At 43.6% G+C, this 21,130-nt stretch overlaps 1 protein-coding gene across 3 annotated transcripts in view; it reads right to left on the reverse strand.

The window, feature by feature from the left end:
- The window catches only part of TRIP11 (thyroid hormone receptor interactor 11), a 113,369-nt gene that overhangs the window by 89,133 nt on the left and 3,106 nt on the right, over positions 1-21,130 (reverse strand). For 2 of the 3 annotated variants that reach the window (XM_068254585.1, XM_068254584.1), the window contains exons 2-5: positions 6,308-6,381; positions 6,109-6,219; positions 4,083-4,349; positions 899-967 (exon numbers count right to left, since the gene is read on the reverse strand). In XM_068254585.1, coding sequence (XP_068110686.1) covers positions 899-967; positions 4,083-4,349; positions 6,109-6,219; positions 6,308-6,381 — 521 coding nt within the window. Of the gene's footprint in view, positions 1-898; positions 968-4,082; positions 4,350-6,108; positions 6,220-6,307; positions 6,382-16,859; positions 16,954-21,130 lie in introns of those variants that run through there. The other variant, XM_068254586.1, reaches the window with a different exon arrangement.

Consider the following 21,130-nt stretch of genomic DNA (forward strand, 5'->3'; position numbering starts at 1 on the left):
GCAGCGTGACCAAGCGTCCTGGTGGACGCGAAACGGCCGTCGCCGACCCTTCTACAGCCCTGAGCACCCACCTCCACTTTACTCCGCACAGTATCGCCATGGAATACCAGGTGACAACTATTTTACTTTTATACTGCACAAGTTGTTTTATAATAAATGAGCTGTATGACGGATGGTGCCCGAATCTGCTTCTTAAATACAATGATGTAATGATCAGTGACCCATCCCATGGGTTGTGTCTTCTGTGCTTGCACGGGCAAGTGCCCGCATCACCACACAGGCCCCGTACGCTCCCAGGGACAGGGATGTTTACACGCCCGTGCATGCGCAAAAGATGCCAATCTATCGGGGGTCGACAATCAGAGGCTGCCAGCAGCGGACAAGGCCGGAGCTGCGGTGAGGGACACAAATGACTTCTAGTCGCTGGAAGAAGACCCAAGTCAGTAAAACTACATGTATTTTGTGGCCTTGAAAGTCCTTTAACCACTGGAGGACCGCGGTGTTAACCCTAAATATGTCAGCCTCCATATCTCTCTCCCCTCCAGTGTGCTGTAAGAGTTTAGGTTACATCTGATAAAGCCTGCAGGAAAACAAACACAATGGGCTCTATTCACAAAACTTCTCATAAATGACTTCTTTATCACCTGCTTAATAAAAAGAACCTTTCAGCTCATTTACAAGCAAAATAATCACTCACAGTAAGTTGTTTCTAATTAACTTCATTTCAATATTACCGGTACTTTTCTTACCTTCACTAAATTATATTTTTGCTCTTTTTTTCACCGTATCTATGTCACATAGATAAGGTGAAACAGAGGAAAAAGCTTTGTGAATGAAGCCCAATGTGAAATTCAGATAACTCCTAAATGAATAGGAGAATAATGGTGATGAATTGTACCTTGATGGTGTTTTGTAACTGCCCAATCTCTTTTGAATCGGGGCTCTGTAAACCTTGACTCTTCGTAGCCTGGAAGAAAAGAAAAATATAGCACAATGTAAAATTTTGATTGGCCAATCATTGCCCCAGTTTACCACCTCCATTTAGTATGAGGGCCAACAGACTGAATTCCATACAACGCGTGCATGAAAAAAGGCGCAGTGAAAAAAGGGCCCTGGCTGGATAATGAAATCTGATAACGATAATCATAGTTGTCAAACTCGGTTAACGACAAATACCGTTGTAAAATCACACAGGAAAGAATAATAATGAAAAGATCTTAACGTTACAAATCATTACGTAATTCAACAATACAGCTTACCCCAACCCTCCTCTCACACGGAACCCTCCCCTGGTGGTGCCTAAAACTAACCACTGCCCTGGTGGTGCCTAACCCTAATTACTACCCACTCCCCCCCCCCCCCTCAGGTGGTGCCTAACCCTAACCACTCCCCTAGTGGTGCCTAACCCTAACCACTCCCCTCTGCAGAAACACCCTTTTTACACATAGAAACGATAATATCTTTGATAATGTAAAATCTGTACATACAAACAAAATAATATGATAAAAACTATAAAGGTGCAAGCTTCTAAAACAATAACATACTTCAAAAACTTTAAAGGGGCACTACAGCGAAAAACTGTAAAATTTAAAATATGTGCAAACAAAACAAATAAGAAGGTCATTTTTTCAGAGTAAAATGAGCCATACATTACTTTTCTCCTATGTTGCTGTCACTTACAGTAAGTAGTAGAAATCTGACAGAAGTGACAGGTTTTGGACTAGTCCATCTAATCATAGGGGATTCTCAGCAAGGCTTTTATTCTTTGTAAAGAAATTCCCAAAAAATGATTTAAAAACTGATGCTGGCCAGCTTCCCTGCTTGCTACACAGTTTTTTGGCAGTTGGACAGAGCAATTGCTATTCACTAAGTGCTTTTGAAAATAAATACATCCCTGAGAATCCCCTATAAAGAGATGGACTAGTCCAAAACCTGTCGCTTCTGTCAGATTTCTACTACCTACTGCAAGTGACAGCAACATAGGAGAAAAGTAATTTATGGCTTATTTACTCCGGAAAAAAATGTACTTCTGGTTTCACATATTTTAAATTAGACAGTTTTTCACTGTAGTGCCCCTTTAATGTTCTAATGTTGTTAACGATACACGGCGCCCTTTTTTCTGCTTTTTTTTGCTGTATTAACAATAATTGCATTAGAGAGTCTATGGCGACGCCCTTTTCGTCCACCCTCAGCTTACTTCTCGGCTCTGGAACTTTTGTTTTTATATGCATGTAACAAGCAGAGGAAAAAACAAACCCCACTTCCTTTTTTCACATCAGACAGGCCCAGGTCTGTTTGTGTTTAAATCTTCTAATGCTGGGTTTACACCATACAATTTTCTGTAATGCTGGATACACACGGTTCATTCCCGCACTCGATTCCAGTCGATTCGTTTATTTCCGACATGTCCGATTTGCATTAGTATTCACCATTAAGGCCCATACATGTCTGATTTTTGCGAACGACGGGTCGTTTGAACGTCCGCACGCCAAATCTGGCGTGTGTACAGACTGTCGTTCGGGTGATAAGACTGGTCTTGAGCGATCCGCCGGGCGACCCGTCGTTCGCAGAAGTCCGACGTGTGTATGGGCCTTTAGATTTACCTGCCAGATAGATAGAGTTCATAAGGTAGATACATTTCCAACATGTTGATCTATCTGCAGAGCAATTAGGCATTGTTCTACTCAGCAGGAGATAAACAGAAGACAATGCACCAGAGATAATGACCATTCTCTACAGAAAATAATCTAATTATGCATTCTAACAGAAAATCTAACAGAAAAGTCGAATCTCCAGAAAATTGTATGGTGTATTTCCAGCATAAGCTTCCTGTCCCCATTAGACAGAGGAGCTCTCTTAACCTTCTTGCCGGTTATCCCGAGCTCAGCTCAGGGTAACCTGCGCAGAAGGATTTCTCCGGCCCCGCTGGGCCGATTTTCAAAAATTTTCTTTTACTGCACGCAGCTAGCACTTTACTAGCTGCGTGCATATTCAAATCGCTGCCGCCGATTCGCCGCACCGCCCCCCCCCCTCCAGACCCCTTGCGCAGCCTGGCCAATCAGTGCCAGGCAGCGCTGAGGGGTGGATCGGGATTCCCTTTGACGTCTATGACGTCATCCCACCCGGTCGCCATGGCGACCGAGAAAGCCCAGCAGGAAATCCCGTTCTGAACGGGATTTCCTGCTTACTCTGATCGCCGAAGGCGATCGGAGTGGGTAGGGGGATGCCGCTAGTCAGCGGCTATCATGTAGCGAGCCCTGGGCTGCCCCCTTGCCGTCAGAATTGGGACGGCAAGGGGGGTTAAACCCTGCTGTGGAGGAGAAGATATTATTATGTATTAATATAGCCCTCCACCATTGCCATGCAGCACTTTACAGAGTACACAGTCATTTCACTCTCTTCAGATCTCACAATCTAATCCTACCGTAGTCATAGACTAATGTCCTACAATATTATTATTATGTATTTATATAGCATCGACATCTTTGGCAGCACATTACAGAGTACATAGTCATGTCAATAACTGTCCTCAGAAGAGCTCACAATCTATTCCTACCATAGTCATAGTCTAATGTCCTACCATATTATTATTATGTATTTATATAGCACTGACATCATCTGCAGCGCTTTACAGAATACATATTCTTGACAATAACTATCCCTCAGAGGAGCTCACAATCTAATCCCTTATAGTCATATGCTTATCATACTTTAGGGTAATTTTAGGGAGATGCTAATTAACTTATCCATGTTTTTGGGATGTAGGAGGAAACCGGGGTGCCTGGAGGAAACCCACAGACACAGAGGAAGTATAAACTACTTGCAGATGGTGCCGTCTGGGATTCTAATTGTAGATGCAGCACTACAAGGCAAGAATGCTAACCACTACACCATCATATTGCCCAATAATAGGAGGTGCTGGCATTTGATTACAAATTCACTAGTCCAGCATCAACAAAGCCAATAAAATAAAAAAAAATAAGAAAAACATTTTACCAAATAAATTTTTTTGACAGAAGACAATGATTTTTCTCTTAACATTCCTCATTTATTATAAGGGGACTACATTGAGGAAGCCTGACCTGGGCGATGTGCTTCCAGTGGGCCACCTCCCCCTGCAGCCTGGACACCTCGCCGGACAGATTGTTGATCTCTTGCTGTGACCAGATGGCGTCGCTGAAGTCCATGTCGTCCCCCTGGAAGGAGGAGGCTGGAGGCGGGATGCTGGACATGAAGGCGGAGCTGTTGGCGGATTGCAGGGAGACTCCGGAGAGGTGAGCGGAGACCGTTGACTTCTGCATCTCCTCCTGCAGGGAGTTCAGCCTGGCCTTCAGATGACTAATCTCCACCTGAATATCAGAGGAAAGAAACCTTCGTTATTGATCTGCATCCTATAGAAAGAGGAGGAACGGCAAAGCTGGAGAGTCAGCAAATCTATAGCAATCCCGAGATCACAAGAAAGCCGCATTATACTCCACAGCCATCCGCACAAGTCAGTGATCTCCCACCAGGAAATGTGCCGTCTGTTCTACATCAATAACATCTAAGCCTTTCATAAAGAAAACGATACAGAGTGATATTCCAACTTCGTTAAAAATAATGCTCAACACACACCATACAATCTTGGTTGTCCAATCTTAACACTTTCATGTAGTATAAGAGCTTATCAAATCAATCAGTCAAGGTATTTTCAATCTGTTGACCCTTATACTACATACATTTGGTAAATCTGTACAACCAAGATTGTATGGTGTGTGTTGAGCCCAAGACTGATGAATGGGTCAGCGAGTGCAGCACAAGCAATCAGATATAATGTTCAGGCATCCCATTTTTTCCTGCTTTTTAGTAGAGAATAACATAATTAAAAAGGAACCAGAGGTGAGAGGGATATGGGAGCTGACATTTACTTGAACTACTTAAGGTCCACAGGCTTTAACACCCCCCCCCCCCGGCTATTTTTAAAAATTAGGCCACTGCAGCTTTAAGGCCTCACTGCAGGGCCGTACAACCTAGCACACAAGTGATTCACCCCCCCCCCCTTTTATGCCCACCAACAGAGCTTTCTGTTGGTGGGCTCTGACTGATCCCACAAGGTTTGTTTTGTTTTTAAATAAATTAGCCCTTTTTTTATAAATAATTTTTATATCCGTCCCTCCCCCTGCTAGCCAATCACAGCCTATGACAGCCGATGGCTTCTAAGCATCACAGGGCAGCAGTGTCACACGGCTGTCCCCAGTACAGAGCTGCCGTAGATCGCAGCGCTGTACATTGTAAATAGACGGCGGTTTCGCTAACAGTCTGCTAGCGGCCGCTGGGAGACTGAAGACGGAGCGGAGCTCTGTCATTCAAGCGGGGAGATGCGCGCCATCTCCTGCAAAAACCCGCACCAGGACTTCCCGCCAATTGGCGTTGAGCGGTTGTTAGGTAGCTAAAGTGTACCTGAGATGGGAAGGTGGGAACAACGTATACATACCTGGGGCTTTCTTTAGGCTTGTCACTCCCTTGCCACCCTCCTCAGACTCCTGGAACTAGCCCCCCGAAAAGTCCTTCATTTGATGCAGTCTAGCCGTGCGCACGTCCCCGTCATGCTCCCTGCTACGTGCGCAGCGGAACGGAGGACTTTCTGTGGCCAATTTGAGAACAACCAGGAGGTGGGGAATGACAGCAAGGGAGTGATCTGTGTGGAGGGGACTGGAGGAAGCCAGAGGTATGCATAAAACTTTTCTTTCCCTCCGTCTCAGGTTCTCTTTAAACACAAGTTGCCTGGCTGTCTTGCTGATCCTCTGCCTATAATGCTTTTAGCCAGAGACCCTGAACAAGCATGCAGCAGATCAGGTGTTTCTGATTGAAGTCTGATTGGAATAGCCACATGATTGTTTCAGGTGTGTGAGTGAGACAAAATTGCAGCTAAATACATCAGCAGTACAGCAAGGCAACTGGTATTAGGAGGGGAGAAGTGAGGAGAGGTAGCTATGGTTCCAATGCGTATCCTGTATGGTGGGGCCTAGTGGCAGGCCACTGCGTTTAACCTAGGGTGGGGGAAAGCTTATCAGCAGCGATACATTACTTGAATGACAGGCAATGGATGGACAACAGTTCCTATTTTACCTCCTTTTGCTGCAGCCGGTTCCTGTTGTCCACAGTCTGCTGCTTCACCTGCAGCTCGGAGGCCTCCAGCTTATCTTCCAGCTCTGAGCAGAGCTTCTTCAACCTCTCATTCTGCACAGGAGACAAGCCGTGTGACACATGGGTGACATACAGGAAGTGAGGACATCACAAAACAACCATGTGACCCAACATCACTCACCTCCGACTTCTGCATGGCCTGCAAGCTTTCAACATCACGAAACGAGGACGACTGCAGCTCCGAGCTTCCAACACCTACAGGGAAACAACCCAAGTGTTAGAGGCACAGTCCCTGCCTGGGGCATCAGAGAAGACAGTGCCTGCCTGGGGCATCTCCAGGGGGCATCAGAGAAGACAGTGCCTGCCTGGGGCATCAGAGAAGAAACAGTGCCTGCCTGGGGCATCTCCAGGTGGGCATCAGAGAAGACTGTCCCTGCCGGGGGCATCAGAGAAGACACAGTGCCTGTCTGGGGCATCTCCAGGGGGGCATCAGAGAAGACTGTCCCTGCCGGGGGCATCAGAGAAGACAGTGCCTGCCTGGGGCATCTCCAGGGGGGCATCAGAGAAGACAGTGCCTGCCTGGGGCATCAGAGAAGACAGTGCCTGCCTGGGGCATCAGAGAAGACACGGTTCCTGCCTGTGGCATCTCCAGAAGGCATCAGAGAAGACAGTGCCTGCCTGGGGGATCTCCAGAGGGCATCAGAGAAGACAGTGCCTGCCTGGGGCATCTCCAGGGGGCATCAGAGAAGACAGTGCCTGCCTGGGGCATCTCCAGGGGGCATCAGAGAAGACGGTGCCTGCCTGGGGCATCTCCAGGGGGCATCAGAGAAGTCGGTGCCTGCCTGGGGCATCTCCAGGAAGGGGGAATCAGAGAAGACAGTGCCTGCCTGGGACATCTCCAGGGGGCATCAGAGAAGACAGTGCATGCCTGGGGCATCTCCTGGGGGCATCAGAGAAGACAGTGCCTGCCTGGGGCATCTCCTGGGGGCATCAGAGAAGACAGTGCCTGCCTGGGGCATCTACAGAACAGTGCCTGCCTGGGGCATCTCCATAGGGCACCAGTGAAGACAGTGCCTGCCTAGGGTATCTCCAGGGGGCATCAGAGAAGACAGTGCCTCTCTGGGGCATTAGAGAAGACATGGCGCCTGCCTGGGGCATCAGAGAAGACACAGACCCTGTCTGGGGCATCTCCAGGGGGCCGCTCAGCCCAGATGGAGGGGCCAGCACAGCAGACTGTACTGTGTCAGGAATGTCTGCGTACATAACTGAAGTAGCAGTGGAGTATTGTACCGTGTTAGCTATTAGTAAAATAAGTTTTGAATCAGGATGATACCATTTATTGGCTAACTTAGAAGAAAAGGAGTATTATCCTGATTCAAAACTTTCTTTTGCATAACTGAACAAATATAACAGTAAGTAAACACTTCCTATATGCATGGTTAGATGAGGGCTACAATCATCCTAAAACACACTTTTTACGGATGCATCAAAGCAAAACTATAGAAGAGAAAAATCTGCTAACGACCAGTACTATTTACATTTCCAAGAAAGGCTTTTAAAGTGCGAAGCAACTTCAGCAACCATTACAAGCCAATTATACAAAAATGCTGAATAAAAACACAGTATGTAAAATGTGGTCAGCTTAAAAAAATATTTCACACTGTAAAACTTTATGTATACTACATACAAGCTTAACATGTACCCGAAATGAAATTAAAAAAAAAAAAAAAACAAAAAAAAAAAACAGATGCTTGCCTAAGAAGAGGCCTCTGGATCCTGAAGCCTCCTGACCCCCACCAATTCCACGAGCAAACCCGCAGAACATTTCTGACTAAAAGAGCCTGTGGGAAATGCAATCGCAACCATATTTGTGCCTTTGTGAGTTTGGCCAAGCGAAGAGGAACATGGCTGCAAATATCCAGCTGGTTCCGGGCAACAGCAGTAGGGGGAGGAGGGCAAGGATCTGGGTTTTTGAGGGGTGTAGGTTCACTTCAGGTTTACATTAAAGTCAATCTGAAGTGAAAATGGAATGATGACCAATAACTATCTATCCTCTTCCTAAAAAATGACTTTTTTAGATATCCTACAGTTTTATGTTTAAAAACGTAAAAAGTAGATTTAGTGTATAATTGTCTCTGCTCAGAGATGCAGTCTTTCAGAGTCCCAGACAGGGCTGTGGAGTCAGAGTTGGAGCAGTTTTTGGGTAACTGGAGTCAGAGTCAGTAGTTTCATAAACGGAGGAGTCAGGGGATTTTTGTACCAACTCCACAGTCCTGGTCCCACAGCAAATATGTATGCACTATTGACCTTGTTTTATCTATCCTGTTCTGGTTTATGGTTGTAATTCCTCATCAGTGAGGGGTACGCTATATTCAACTAGGTCCCGACCAGAGAGAATCTGCCTGTGTTGCTTTGGTGTGAATCAGAGAGAATCTGCCACTTGCATACCTAAATGTTTAACTTTGTCAAACAGAGAAAAAAAAAAAAAACAAGTAAAACGAACACAGCCTAGTTAGTTGTACGCAGGGCTGTGGAGTCGGGACAAAAATCTTCCGTCTCCGACTCCTCAGTTTATGAAACCACGACTCCGACTCCCCAAAATGGCTCAGACTCCGACTCCTCGACTCCGACTACATAGCCTAATACTTAACAGTATATACCAGTGTCGCGCCTCAAGTGATTGCAGCAGCTTAACCTAGATTGGGGTTACCCCAAAACCCCTATTGTGCAAATGGATTTAGGTAAAGTACTAGGCAGCGCTAATTAATAAAATATTTATTGATTGGAAGTTTTCTCAGTTGCAATATTTAAATAAGTCAAATCCATAGGACATAAAATATCTTTACTCACTAATAACAAGTTGAATATAACAGATGACCATGCACCCATACATACATCAATTGCCTCCACAACCTACTGCAGTAGGAAAAATTGATAAAAATAGAATAAAAATAAAGTGTACTCATGATGAAGTTTAAAAATATATGAGCTTAAAAGTCAATATTGGTCCAATTGATAGCAACGTAGTAAATTTGCAGCATAAATAAATCAGTGTCTTCAGTATAGGCACTATATCTATCTCATGTAAATTGATCTTATCCGTACTCCTCAAAAGTGAAATTCAATAGTGTCTGTAATAGGAATGGAAGTATCTTCACAAATTACAGTCTCTCACGGTAATGAGTATCATACTCACGATCCCCCACGTAGATCAGATGAAAAAATAGGTGGAGCCGCTCGATCCTGTGCGTCCCGGCCGGTGACGGCACGGAAGAGTCTTGGACCCACTGAAGTGTAGTAACCAGTGATGTCGGGCTGGGTTGCCCGGCTCCAGCGCGGGTGATGCTGCGTCCCTTCGTCTTTGAGAAAGAAGGACGCCTCCTTCGAAACGCGTCAGCTATTGGCTAATCCTCCAGTGACGTCACTACCAGTGAGGAAGGAGGTGTGTCTCACTTACACACCGCAGCACCGAGATCCGGGAGAACCGTTCCACAAGTCGACGAAGGGACGCAGCATCACGCGCGCTGGAGCCGGGCAACCCAGCCCGACATCACTGCTTACTACACTTCAGTGGATCCAAGACTCTTGAGAAGTACGGATAAGATCAATTTACATGAGATAAATATAGTGCCTATACTGAAGACACTGATTTATTTATGTTGCAAATTTACTACGTTGCTATCAATTGGACCAATATTGACTTTTAAGCTCATATTTTTAAACTTCATCATGAGTGCACTTTATTTTTATTTTTTCTATTTTTATAAATTTTTCCTACTGCAGTAGGTTGTGGAGGCGATTGATGTATGTATGGGTGCATGGTCATCTGGTATATTCAACTTGTTATTAGTGAGTAAAGATATTTTATGTCCTATTGATTTGACTTATTTAAATATTGCAACTGAGAAAACTTCCAATCAAATATTTTATTAATTAGCGCTGCCTAGTACTTTACCTAATACTTAACAGGGCTGTGGATTTTGTACAAAAATCATCCGACTCCCGACTCCTCAGTTTATGAAATTAACGACTCAGACTCCAACTCCACGGCCCTGGTTGTACGTTTGGAACTAAACACACACGGGCCTACCTCAAGTCACCTCCGATACAACAAGCTTGTACATTAGTAAGGGTGAAAGAGCCCTTATTGTAAAGTTCTCTGAGCCAGAGCTGCAAGGAGAAGCGGACGTCAGCAGCAGTAACTCACCAGCTTGCCTGTAAATCATTAGGTCTGAAACTCCCAACCCCCCCCCCTCCAATCGACAAGACTGCCATGGCCATATTTATCCAAAGCATCACACCCCCAACTAGAGGTTGTTTTCCTGTGATATTATAGAGTGGAGGTTTTTTTGGCGGGGTTGGAGCGCGACCAGCCATAAGCTTAAAAGTAAAACTTAGACCTATTGGCAGAGATGGAAATCTCCAAATGCCATCTACTGTGTTTGCCTCTAGCAACCCACCCTTGTAAGTAGCAATTACTTGATTTTCGTCCATTTGCTCTGAAATACTACACTATATTGGCGGTCCTGTTTTTTCTGTTTTCTTTATTTTCCAGTCATGCATCATTTGAGGATCCCTCACCGGTTACACCCACATACGCCTCATTATGGGCCTTATATCAAACACACCTCAGTATAGACCAGGGCTTCCCAAAGCTGTCCTCAAGTACCATCAGAGTGCATGTTTTGTGGAAAGCCACAGAGGTAGTTAAAGTGAACCTGAGGTAATAGTGATATGGAGGCTGCCTTATTTATTTCCTGTTAAACAATACCAGTTTCCTGGCTGCCCTGCTGATCTATTTGGCTGCAGTAGACAAGACAAATAACATTTATATCTCGCTTTTCTCCTGGCGGACTCAAAGCGCCAGAGATGCAGCCACTAGGACGTGCTCTATAGGCAGTAGAAGTGTTTAGAGAGACTTGCCCAAGGTCTCCTACTGAATAGGTGCTGGCTTACTGAACAGGCAGAGCCGAGATTCGAACCCAGGTCACCTGTGTCAGAGAGAGCCCTTAACCATTACACCATCCAGCCAGCAGTAGTGTCTGCATGACACCAGAAACAAGCATGCAGCTAATCTTGTCAGATCTGACAATGTCAAAAACACCTTATCTGCTGCATGCTTGTTCAGGGTCTATGGCTAAAAGTATTAGAGGCAGAGGATCAGCAGGGCTGCCAGGCAACTGGTATTGCTTAAAAGGAAATAAATATGGCAGCCTCCATATCCCTCTCACCTCGGGGGTTCACTTTAAAAAAAAAAAAAAAAAAAAAAAAAAAAGAGTCTGAAGTGATATTAAAAAAAAATAACTGCGAGGGAAGGCTCTGGGTCCTATGCAGTGTTCCCCAACCCTGTCCTCAGGGCCCACCAACAGTGCATGTTTTGTGGAAATCCACAGAGGCAGTTAATCAGCTCTGCTGAGACACTAATTACCTCACCTGCAAAACATGTACTGTTGGTGGGCCTTCCTGTTCCTCTAACGGTCCAGCGCTGTCTCCCCCATTAGCAGTCTCTGACACTGCCCTCTGCTGCTGCGGAAGTCTTTGGGAGCCCGAGTGCTCCCAAAGACGGGCCACTCGGTACTATGCATGCGCGAGCGCCCTCTATTGCACTATGGAGCTGCCCATCTTCAGGAGCACTCGGGCTCCCGCAGCCTCCCGCAGTGCGAGATTTGACCGGGGGAGCCTGCAGTGGACAGCGGGGACTAAGAGAGGAGCAGGAAAGCTCATTAGGACTCTGAGCCTTCCCTCTCCTTAGGCAAGTCGATACACATTAACAGATCTACAGTACATAAATATTTGGAATGAAGATTTTCCCATTTTCTAGAAGCCACATATATTCCACAGATTCGCTCCTTAGCAGATCAGCACACCAAACACAAAGCCAGCATTATGAGAACAAAGATACATTATACCAGCATGCCCTGATTGCTCAAGGCCATTCAGCGCAACAAATATAAAGTATCGTAAAAAAGAAACTATCCGCATTGCCAGCAATAATCTCCTGGGAACCACCTACCAGTTTCCTAAAGTATACTTACACTCTTCCATGTCCCAGAGGAAAAGGTTTTCAAAGACGACAGTTAGGCCTCTTTTCCACAGACAGTTGAACTGAGTGCTCAGCAAGCAGTTGCCAGGCAGCCACGAGCAGTTGCCAGGCAGCCACGAGCAGTTAGCAGGCAGCCACGAGCAGTTGTGAGAGTTTCAGAGGCATTTCGCTGCCTATCAACTGTCCATGGAAAAGAGGCCTTAGAGAGTCCAGATTAGCATTAATGAATAGCCTATTAACCATTTAACGACCGCTCCAAGCCAACTGGTGTGGACGCTGCGGCAGCCCCAGAACCGCTCAACGCCAATTGGCGTGAAGTCCTGGGGCGGGGTTGTGCAGGAGATCGAGCGCGACATGCTGGCAAGGATCAGACCCCAACAGAAAGCTCTGATTTCAGGGAAAGATTCACTTGTGTGCTAGGTTGTATGGCCCTGCAGCGAGCCCTTAAAGCTGCAGTGGCCTAATTTGTGAAAAATAGCCTGGTCACTAGGGGGGAGGGGGTAAAGCCTGTGGTCCTTAAGAGGTTAAAAGACACCTGAAGCAAGAGGCATGTGGAGGGTGCCATATTTATTTCCTTTTAAGCAATACCAGTTGCCTGGCTAGCCTGCTGATCCTCTGCCCCCTTTAACCATAGACCCTGAACAAGCATGCAGCAGAACAGGTGTTTCTGACATGTCAGATCTGACAAGATTATCTGCATGCTTGTTTCTGGTGTGTTTCAGACACTACTACAGCCAAAAAGATCAGCAGGGCTGCCAAGGAACTAGTATTGTTTAACAGGAAATAAATATGGCAGTCTCCATATACCTCTCACTTCAGGTGTCCTTTAAAGCGTGCATGTAAAGTCTTGCCTGAGTAGAACTGGTCTACAAGCGGTTCTGTGCTACTGCGCAGACTTGGCTGGCCATGCTGTGCTTGTGCATGCCGTGATCTTCCAGAGGGTCCCAATGCTGGATCGGTGGTCTCTAGGACAACGTGGGAAGCCTCTGGAGGATCCCCTCTTCCTAGGTATTTGTTTTAATTGCCTCAAGGATGCTAAGAGTTGAAGGACAACTGAAGTGAGAGGGATATGGCTGCCATTTTTATTTCAGTGTAAATAATGCACATTGCTTGGCTGTCCTGCTGATCCTCTACCTCTAATACTTTTAGCCATAGACCCAGAACAAGCATGCAGCAGATCAGGCGTCTACGATAAATTGGACAAAATTAGCTGCATGCTTTTTTACTGACCAGAAAGATCAGCAGGACAGCCAGTCAACTGGTATTGTTTAAAAGGGAATAAATATAGTTGCTTCCATAGGTCTTACGCCTCGGGTTCCTTATAAACAATACCAGTTTCCTGGTAGCCTGCAGTAGTGCCTGAATCACACAAGAAACAAGCATGCAGCTAATCTTTTTTTAGACATGACAATTCACTAAGCTTATCTCCTGTCTTTAATAACGTTTCTAGAGTGGTCACCATGCTGATGAGGCATGTTGTATTCAGGAAACATTGGCCTCAATTCACTAAGATCATGCTGGAGATAATAAGGCAAGAGATAACTTACCTCCACACAGTGAGAGAGTTATTTTATCTCTTCATTCCTTAAGTTACCTCCTCTGTAGTTAATTTACCTCCTCTGTAGTTATTTTCACACGCAGTTAATAAACAGCCTGTCTTTAACACTGGAGTTATTTTAAGGATTGAAGAGTTAACTTAAAGACAGAAGAGTTAACTTTAGGTTTGCCTGAGGTAAAATGATCCAGAATACTACATGCCTTATCACCATGGTGATAACTCTAGAAGAGTTATTAAAGACAGGAGATAAGCTTAGTGAATTGAGGCCATATTGTCAGAAACACCTGATCTGCTGCATGCTTGTTCAGGGTCTATGGATGAAAGTATTAGAGGCAGAAGATCAGCAGGACAGCCAGGCAACTTGTATTGCTTATAAGGAAATACATATGGCAGCCTCCATATCCCTCTCACTTCAGTTGCCCTTTAAATACTTTCCTGGTCTGGTGTCATCCATCCAGGCAGGTGATCCCTCTGCCCCCTTTAGTGAATGGCCCGGGTCCCCCGACTACTTCCTGTGGATGTTAGGATAGAGGAAGGAGTTTAGACAGTTCACAGACTTCAGTCTAACCACACTGCAAGTGTTCACACATGAAGGCAAAACTATCAAGCTAGGTAACAGATAAATAATGCCAAAACAGTTTTTGTGATTGGTGACCAAGTGTGGCTTTTTGGCAGGTTACATTGGTGCTTTTTTAATATGTTTAATTATGATATTAATAAATTTTTGTAAATTTTCACTTATTTTTGGATTTCGTTATTTGTGACATATGCCCCCCGACCCCCCCTTTTTCCTTACATTTACGTTATACTTAGGTTTTGTGCAATGCTTAAAACATTGTACACTGTAAATTATGCAAATTAATTGCCATTTCACTATTACACGGACATAAACTAATGTTAGTCTGGACTTTCATACTTTCAGTCTGCCTTATTTGAAAACCTTTTCTCTCTAACATGGAAGAGTAAGTATAGCTGAAGAAATGGGTATGTATGTAATTTTCCAAGAAGAGATTGTTGCTAGCAGTTCAGACGATTTCTGTTTTACAATACTTTATATTTGTTGTACTGAAAGGCCACAAGCAATCAGGGCCTGCTTATATAATGTATCTTGGATCTTATAAAATTGGGGGGTCTAACATATGGTAAAGTGACAGCAGTTTGTATATTGGGGGTCCCCATGTATATAAAACATGGTGATATTAGGGTGTGAACATAGACGGTCTCCTCACCACCTCCAGCAGCAGCTCTTATGATATAGTGACACCAGTATGTACATTGGGGTTCCCAAGTATACATGGTGATATTTGGATGGAGGTATGTATGGAAGTCTCACCGGGCTCCTTACCTACCTTTAGTAGCAGGTCTCTCTCTTTAGGGGGGTCTGACATAATATAGTGACACCAGTATGTATATTGGGATGCCCAAGTATATATGGTGATATTAGGGTGTGTGTATATATTTAGGGGCTGATCTGTCTTCTCAGCCCCCTCCAGCAGCATCTCTCTGGTTGGGGGGGTGACATATGAGATAGTAACAGCTGTATACATATTGGGGGATCCCTATATACAATACATGGTGATATTGGGTTTTATATATATTTAGGAGTTTCACCTGTGTCCTCAGCCCCCTCGAGCAACGTACGTGTGTGTGTGTGTGTGTGTGTGTGTGTGTGTGTGTGTGTGTGTGTGTGTGTGTGTGTGTGTGTGTGTGTGTGTGTGTGTGTGTGTGTGTGTGTGTGTGTGTGTGTGTGTGTGGTGTTCCAGTGTTTTCCCCAGGCTCTTTTAGCCGGGTGCTCCGCCCGGCTAGTTTCTGTGAGCACCCAGCTGTTATCAGCTCACCACCTCCTCGGCTATAAGCAGAGTTGCGCACAGAAGCACCGGTCCTGCATTCTCTCATCTCGCCCCACCCGGCTACTTTTTGATGCCACCCGCCTGGAAAAAAAATTCTGAGGAGAACACTGCATATACACAGTACACTCACCTAAAGGATTATTAGGAACACCTGTTCAATTTCTCATTAATGCAATTATCTAATCAACCAATCACATGGCAGTTTCTTCAATGCATTTAGGGGTGTGGTCCTGGTCAAAACAATCTCCTGAACTCCAAACTGAATGTCAGAATGGGAAAGATTTAAGCAATTCTGAGCGTGGCATGGTTGTTGGTGCCAGATGGGCCAGTCGGAGTATTTCACAATCTGCTCAGCTACTGGGATTTTCATGCACAACCATTTCTAGGGTTTACAAAGAATGGTGTGAAAAGGGAAAAACATCCAGTATGTGGGAGTCCTTTATACAAAAATGCCTTGTTAAGGCTAGAGGTCAGAGGAAAATGGGCCGACTGATTCAAGCTGATAGAAGAGCAATGTTGACTGAAATAACTACTCGTTACAACCGAGGTATGCAGCAAAGCATTTGTGAAGCCACAACACGCACAACCTTGAGGTGGATGGGCTACAACAGCAGAAGACCCCACCGGGTACCACTCATCTCCACTACAAATAGGAAAAAGAGGCTACAAATTGCACAAGCTCACCAAAATTGGGCAGTTAAAGACTGGAAAAATGTTGCCTGGTCAGATGAGTCTTGATAGAGTCAGAATTTGGCGTAAACAGAAAGAGAACATGGATCCATCATGCCTTGTTACCACTGTGCAGGCTGGTGGTGGTGGTGTAATATAAATAGTACACTTCAGCGCGAATTCACTTGTGTCCACCACCGAAAACACCATAAAGGTAATACGCTTACCAGATTATCACAGACCTTAACTACAGGGTCTGCAATATGGCTTAATGAGGTCAGCAGCAGGTATCTTCGCAGCCGGCCTCCTCTCCAGACAAGCCGAGCAATCTAATCCTCAATTGCAGTGTTTCACCAAAAATGAGGCATGCAAAGAGACAAACGCACATCTAAGCGTATCTACAGCGATTTTAATATCATTAAAAAAACATAAAAGTTTTTAAAAAGTCACTCACATCTGGGCCCTTATGACAGGGACCCACAAGGAAAAACAGCACTTAAAACATAGGACGCCGTCCAGCCACACGTCCGCCTCGTCCGACCGGTTTCACTGTCAGAGTTTCATCAGGGACTAAAAGACAAAGTGGCTGGATATACCCTTTTATAGTATTTACCTTAATTAGGTTGCAAGTGTGCAGGGGAAGCCGCTCCGGAGAACGCCATCAGCACTTCCAGGAAGATGGTGGTGCGCTCCACGCACCATCACTTCCGTTTCCGCCTCCCTATGGGAGCAATACGTATTTCCGGAAATTAGTTACATTCCGTATACAGATACAACCCGTACTTCCGGATGTCTATGTATCCGTATATGGCAAACCTCCAAGTTAGTGGGTGTATATAAAATAAAGGATTACACCAAAAGTTACATTTAAAAACTGCCATCCTGTAAGAATGATCTTTATAAAGTAATCATTCCCTTATTTCTAACTTGAATAAACTCATTATTATTATAACGGCGGAATCGTGGGGATGAACGGCGTCCCATTTACAATATTAAAGGCATTTCTTATCCAACACTGCCATCTCCTGGTGGCATAAATTCATTACATATTGAAAAACATTTCATGTGTAAAATCAGTCCATTTCTTGTCCTACACTACCCTCTACTGGTGATAAAATTTCATTACATGCTGGAAAAAAGATTACACATTGGAAATTCAATCACTCTCCAATGTACAATCCAACACTCCCATCTAATGGTTAAAAATTATACTGATGAACTCATCCATAACATCATATATTAGAAATAAAACAGTTCAAATCTAACTCAACATTTAATCCTTGTGGTACCATACAATTCAACTCATATATCCATTTCGTCTCTAATTTTGACACTTCTCTTATCTTATTGGAACCTCTCCAATTCCCCAGATATTTCTGGATACCACAGAAAACCAATCCCGAGGGATCTTTATTGTGTTTTATTCTGAAATGGTCAGACACTGAATGTCCCTCAAATCCGTTCTTTATATTATTAATATGTTCCCCCAGACGTTCTTTTAGTTTCCTTTTTGTCCTCCCCACATACTTAAGACCACATGGGCATATAAGTAAATACACTACAAATTTTGAATCACAAGTGATGAATTCTTTAATCTCATAAAAATCTGAAAAAATATTTTGTTTTCTGGGGGTAAGAGTACAAGTGGTGCAAGCCACACATTTTCGACACTTAAAAAAACCTTTTTCCCCAAAAAAACTCAACCCTCTATAATGTGGTTGGTCAATGGCACTTCCTGTTATTAAACTTTTTATTGTAGGAGCCCTTCTATAGATAATCTCTGGTCGTTTAGGTAGTAACGGGCCTAAAATGGGATCCTCTCCCAATATGGGCCAATATTTAGTTAAAATTTTCTCCAAGCTTTTATGTTGCACATTATATTCTGTCACAAAGGGGCAGAATAACTCTTTTTTTATTCCTCGTGTTCTTTCTCCTAACAATGTGTTTCTATCAAGGGCTAAAACCTCCCTCTCCACTCTTTCCAAATCGGATTTCTTATACCCCTTTTTCATAAAACTTTCTCTGAGTCTCTTTGCTTCTTCAGAAAAAATATCTGGATTACTACAATTTCTATATAATCTCATGTATTGTCCTTTGGGAACAGCTCTCATCCAACTCTGATGGTGGCAACTTCCCATGGGGATAAAACCATTACGGTCTGTGGGTTTGAAAAAAGTTTGGGTGTTTATACCCTCTTGACTCATCTTAATCTGGAGATCTAGAAAATGAATGGATTCTCTACTGTATTCACAAGTTAATTTAATATTCAACTCATTCCTGTTAAGATTCTCAATGAATCCAAGCAGGGCCGTCTCACTCCCACGCCACATAAGGAGCACGTCGTCTATGTAGCGGCCCCAATAGAGGAGATCCTCTGGGGCGGCACCATAGACGACACGCTCCTCCCACCGGGCCATGAACAAATTAGCCATGCTGGGTGCAAATTTTGCCCCCATGGCTACGCCCACCTTTTGAAGATAATAATTTCCCCCAAACCAAAAATAATTATGCGTCAAAGCAAACTGAACGCACTCTAACAAGAATTGTATCTGTCCCTCAGAGTATAACCCTGATTTTCCAAGGAAAAAAGAGATGGCCTCTAAACCTTCTCGATGTCCAATTATAGTGTACAATGAAGTCACATCTGCTGTCCCCATATATGGGGGATCTATAAAAACCAATTGTTGTAGAACATTGATTACGTGTTTGGTGTCTTTAAGGTAAGATCTGGTTTTAATTACTAACGGTTGTAAAAATTTGTCTATATACTCACCCAATCTATATGTAACTGAGTCAATCCCACTTACAATGGGGCGACCAGGGGGTTGAGTTTCATTTTTATGCACTTTGGGGAGGTAGTATATTACTGGGCTCCTCACAAACGATGGTTTTAGATATTTTGCCTCTTTAGAATTGACATAACCCTCTTTCTCTCCTCTGTCTATAAGGGCATATAACTTTTGTTTATATACCAGGCTCGGGTCTCCCCTCAGTCTTTCATACGTGATCCCATCATTTAAAAGACGATTCATCTCTTTAACATAATCCTCTTTATCTAATACGACTATGCCCCCTCCCTTATCCGCCGCCTTTACTACTACATCATTTTGTTCTTTAAACATTTTAATTCCTTCTCTTAATTTTTTATCAACAAAGGGTTTTTTTATCTCGAGCTGATGAATGTCTCGCAAAACAAACCTTTTAAACACTTCCACGTGTTCATTTTTTTGTATCTGAGGGTTGAAGATAGATTTATTACCTAATCCTGCATTTAAAGGTTGTAGGCCCCGTTCCAGTGATACATCCACCGTATTGGTGGTCGGTGCTGAATTAGATGCAAAATATTTTTTTATGTTAATTTTCCTCATAAATTTCTGGGCATCAATGAAAGTATTAAATTTATTAAAAGATTTAGGGGGGGCATATTTCAAACCTCGGTCTAATAACTCTAATTGTTCGGGTTGTAACATTTTTTTACTTAAATTATATATTCCTTCTCCTAAAACTCTTTCCTTCTTTTGCTTTCTATATTGGTTTCGTCTTCCTCCTCTAGTTCCTCTTCTGACTCTGGTTTTCGTTTCCTTTCTCTCATAACCACTTCTTTGTCCAGAAAAGGAGTGGTCTGTATGGGAGTCTCAGGCTCCTCATTTTCTGACTCCATATAATCAAAAATTGCATCATAACGATTATAAGTGGTAATATTTGGATTTTTTACCTGCCAGGTCCTGGCATTAGGTATATAAGTTGGTCTGGGTCTCCATCCTCTCTGTTGCTTTTTCCTCATAGGAGGGGTATCAAATTCTCTCCTAATTTTTCGTTCTATGGGGCTATCTTTCCATCTATTTTCTTGTCTATTTTTATATACTCTTCTTTCTGGTTGGGGGTATTGATTGTATTCTTGATGGTATCTTGGGTCATAATTCCTCCTTTGTTGATTATTTTTGGGCCTAGCTCCTAATCCTTCATATTTTTGTACCCTGATTACATCTTTATTAATGATCTTCTCTCTCCTAATTGGGGGGCCTCTGTCCACTGGCTTAGTGGGGGGATTATTTTCCTTAGGTGGGGGTTTTTTCACTTTTTGCCACTTATACACATTTTCTTGCTTATAATCATCTAAATCCCTCAAAAATTTCTTTTGTTTTTTATTCTTTAAATCATTATCCACTTTCTGAAGATACCCATGCAAGTCTTTGGACAGATGTTTATAATTAACTGAATCCTTACATTTTTCCAGTCTACTATTAATCTGTTCAATCTCTGTATTAAATTTATTTAATTTCACCTTCTTACTTTTAATTAACATGGCCAATAATTCCTTCCCACATTTATCAAAAAAGGCACACCATTCTTCTTCCGATAACGCGGCCAGGTCTCCCTCATTGACCATAAATTCCCATCTGCACCTTCTTGGGACATAGCCCGCCCTGTAATATCTCTCCAGGGAGGCTATATCCCACCAAGACGCCAATTTCTTTTCACATGACACACTTAGGTCCTTAAAAATTGACTCCAGGTTGAGTTGAGGTACTAGATCATTATCACTTTCTCCATCAAATATATCGCCAATACTGGAATTCCGATTGGACATAAAGTCAAAAACATCTATTTCATGTGCCATCACGCCACATTAAGTATAAACACTCAATATAAAAAATGGATGCAGCCAGATACAAATACTGAAAGAGATCAACAATAAAATCAAAAAAACAATATCAGCGCAGCCAAGCAAATCTTAACATGTGGAACACTACATATATCGCAGCCAAAGTCCAACGTCTCAGCAAAACGTCTTCAATTAACATAAATAGTACACTTCAGCGCGAATTCACTTGTGTCCACCACCGAAAACACCATAAAGGTAATACGCTTACCAGATTATCA

The sequence above is a fragment of the Hyperolius riggenbachi genome, chromosome 9 (assembly GCF_040937935.1).
Source record: "Hyperolius riggenbachi isolate aHypRig1 chromosome 9, aHypRig1.pri, whole genome shotgun sequence".
NCBI classification, from domain to species: Eukaryota; Metazoa; Chordata; class Amphibia; order Anura; family Hyperoliidae; genus Hyperolius; species Hyperolius riggenbachi.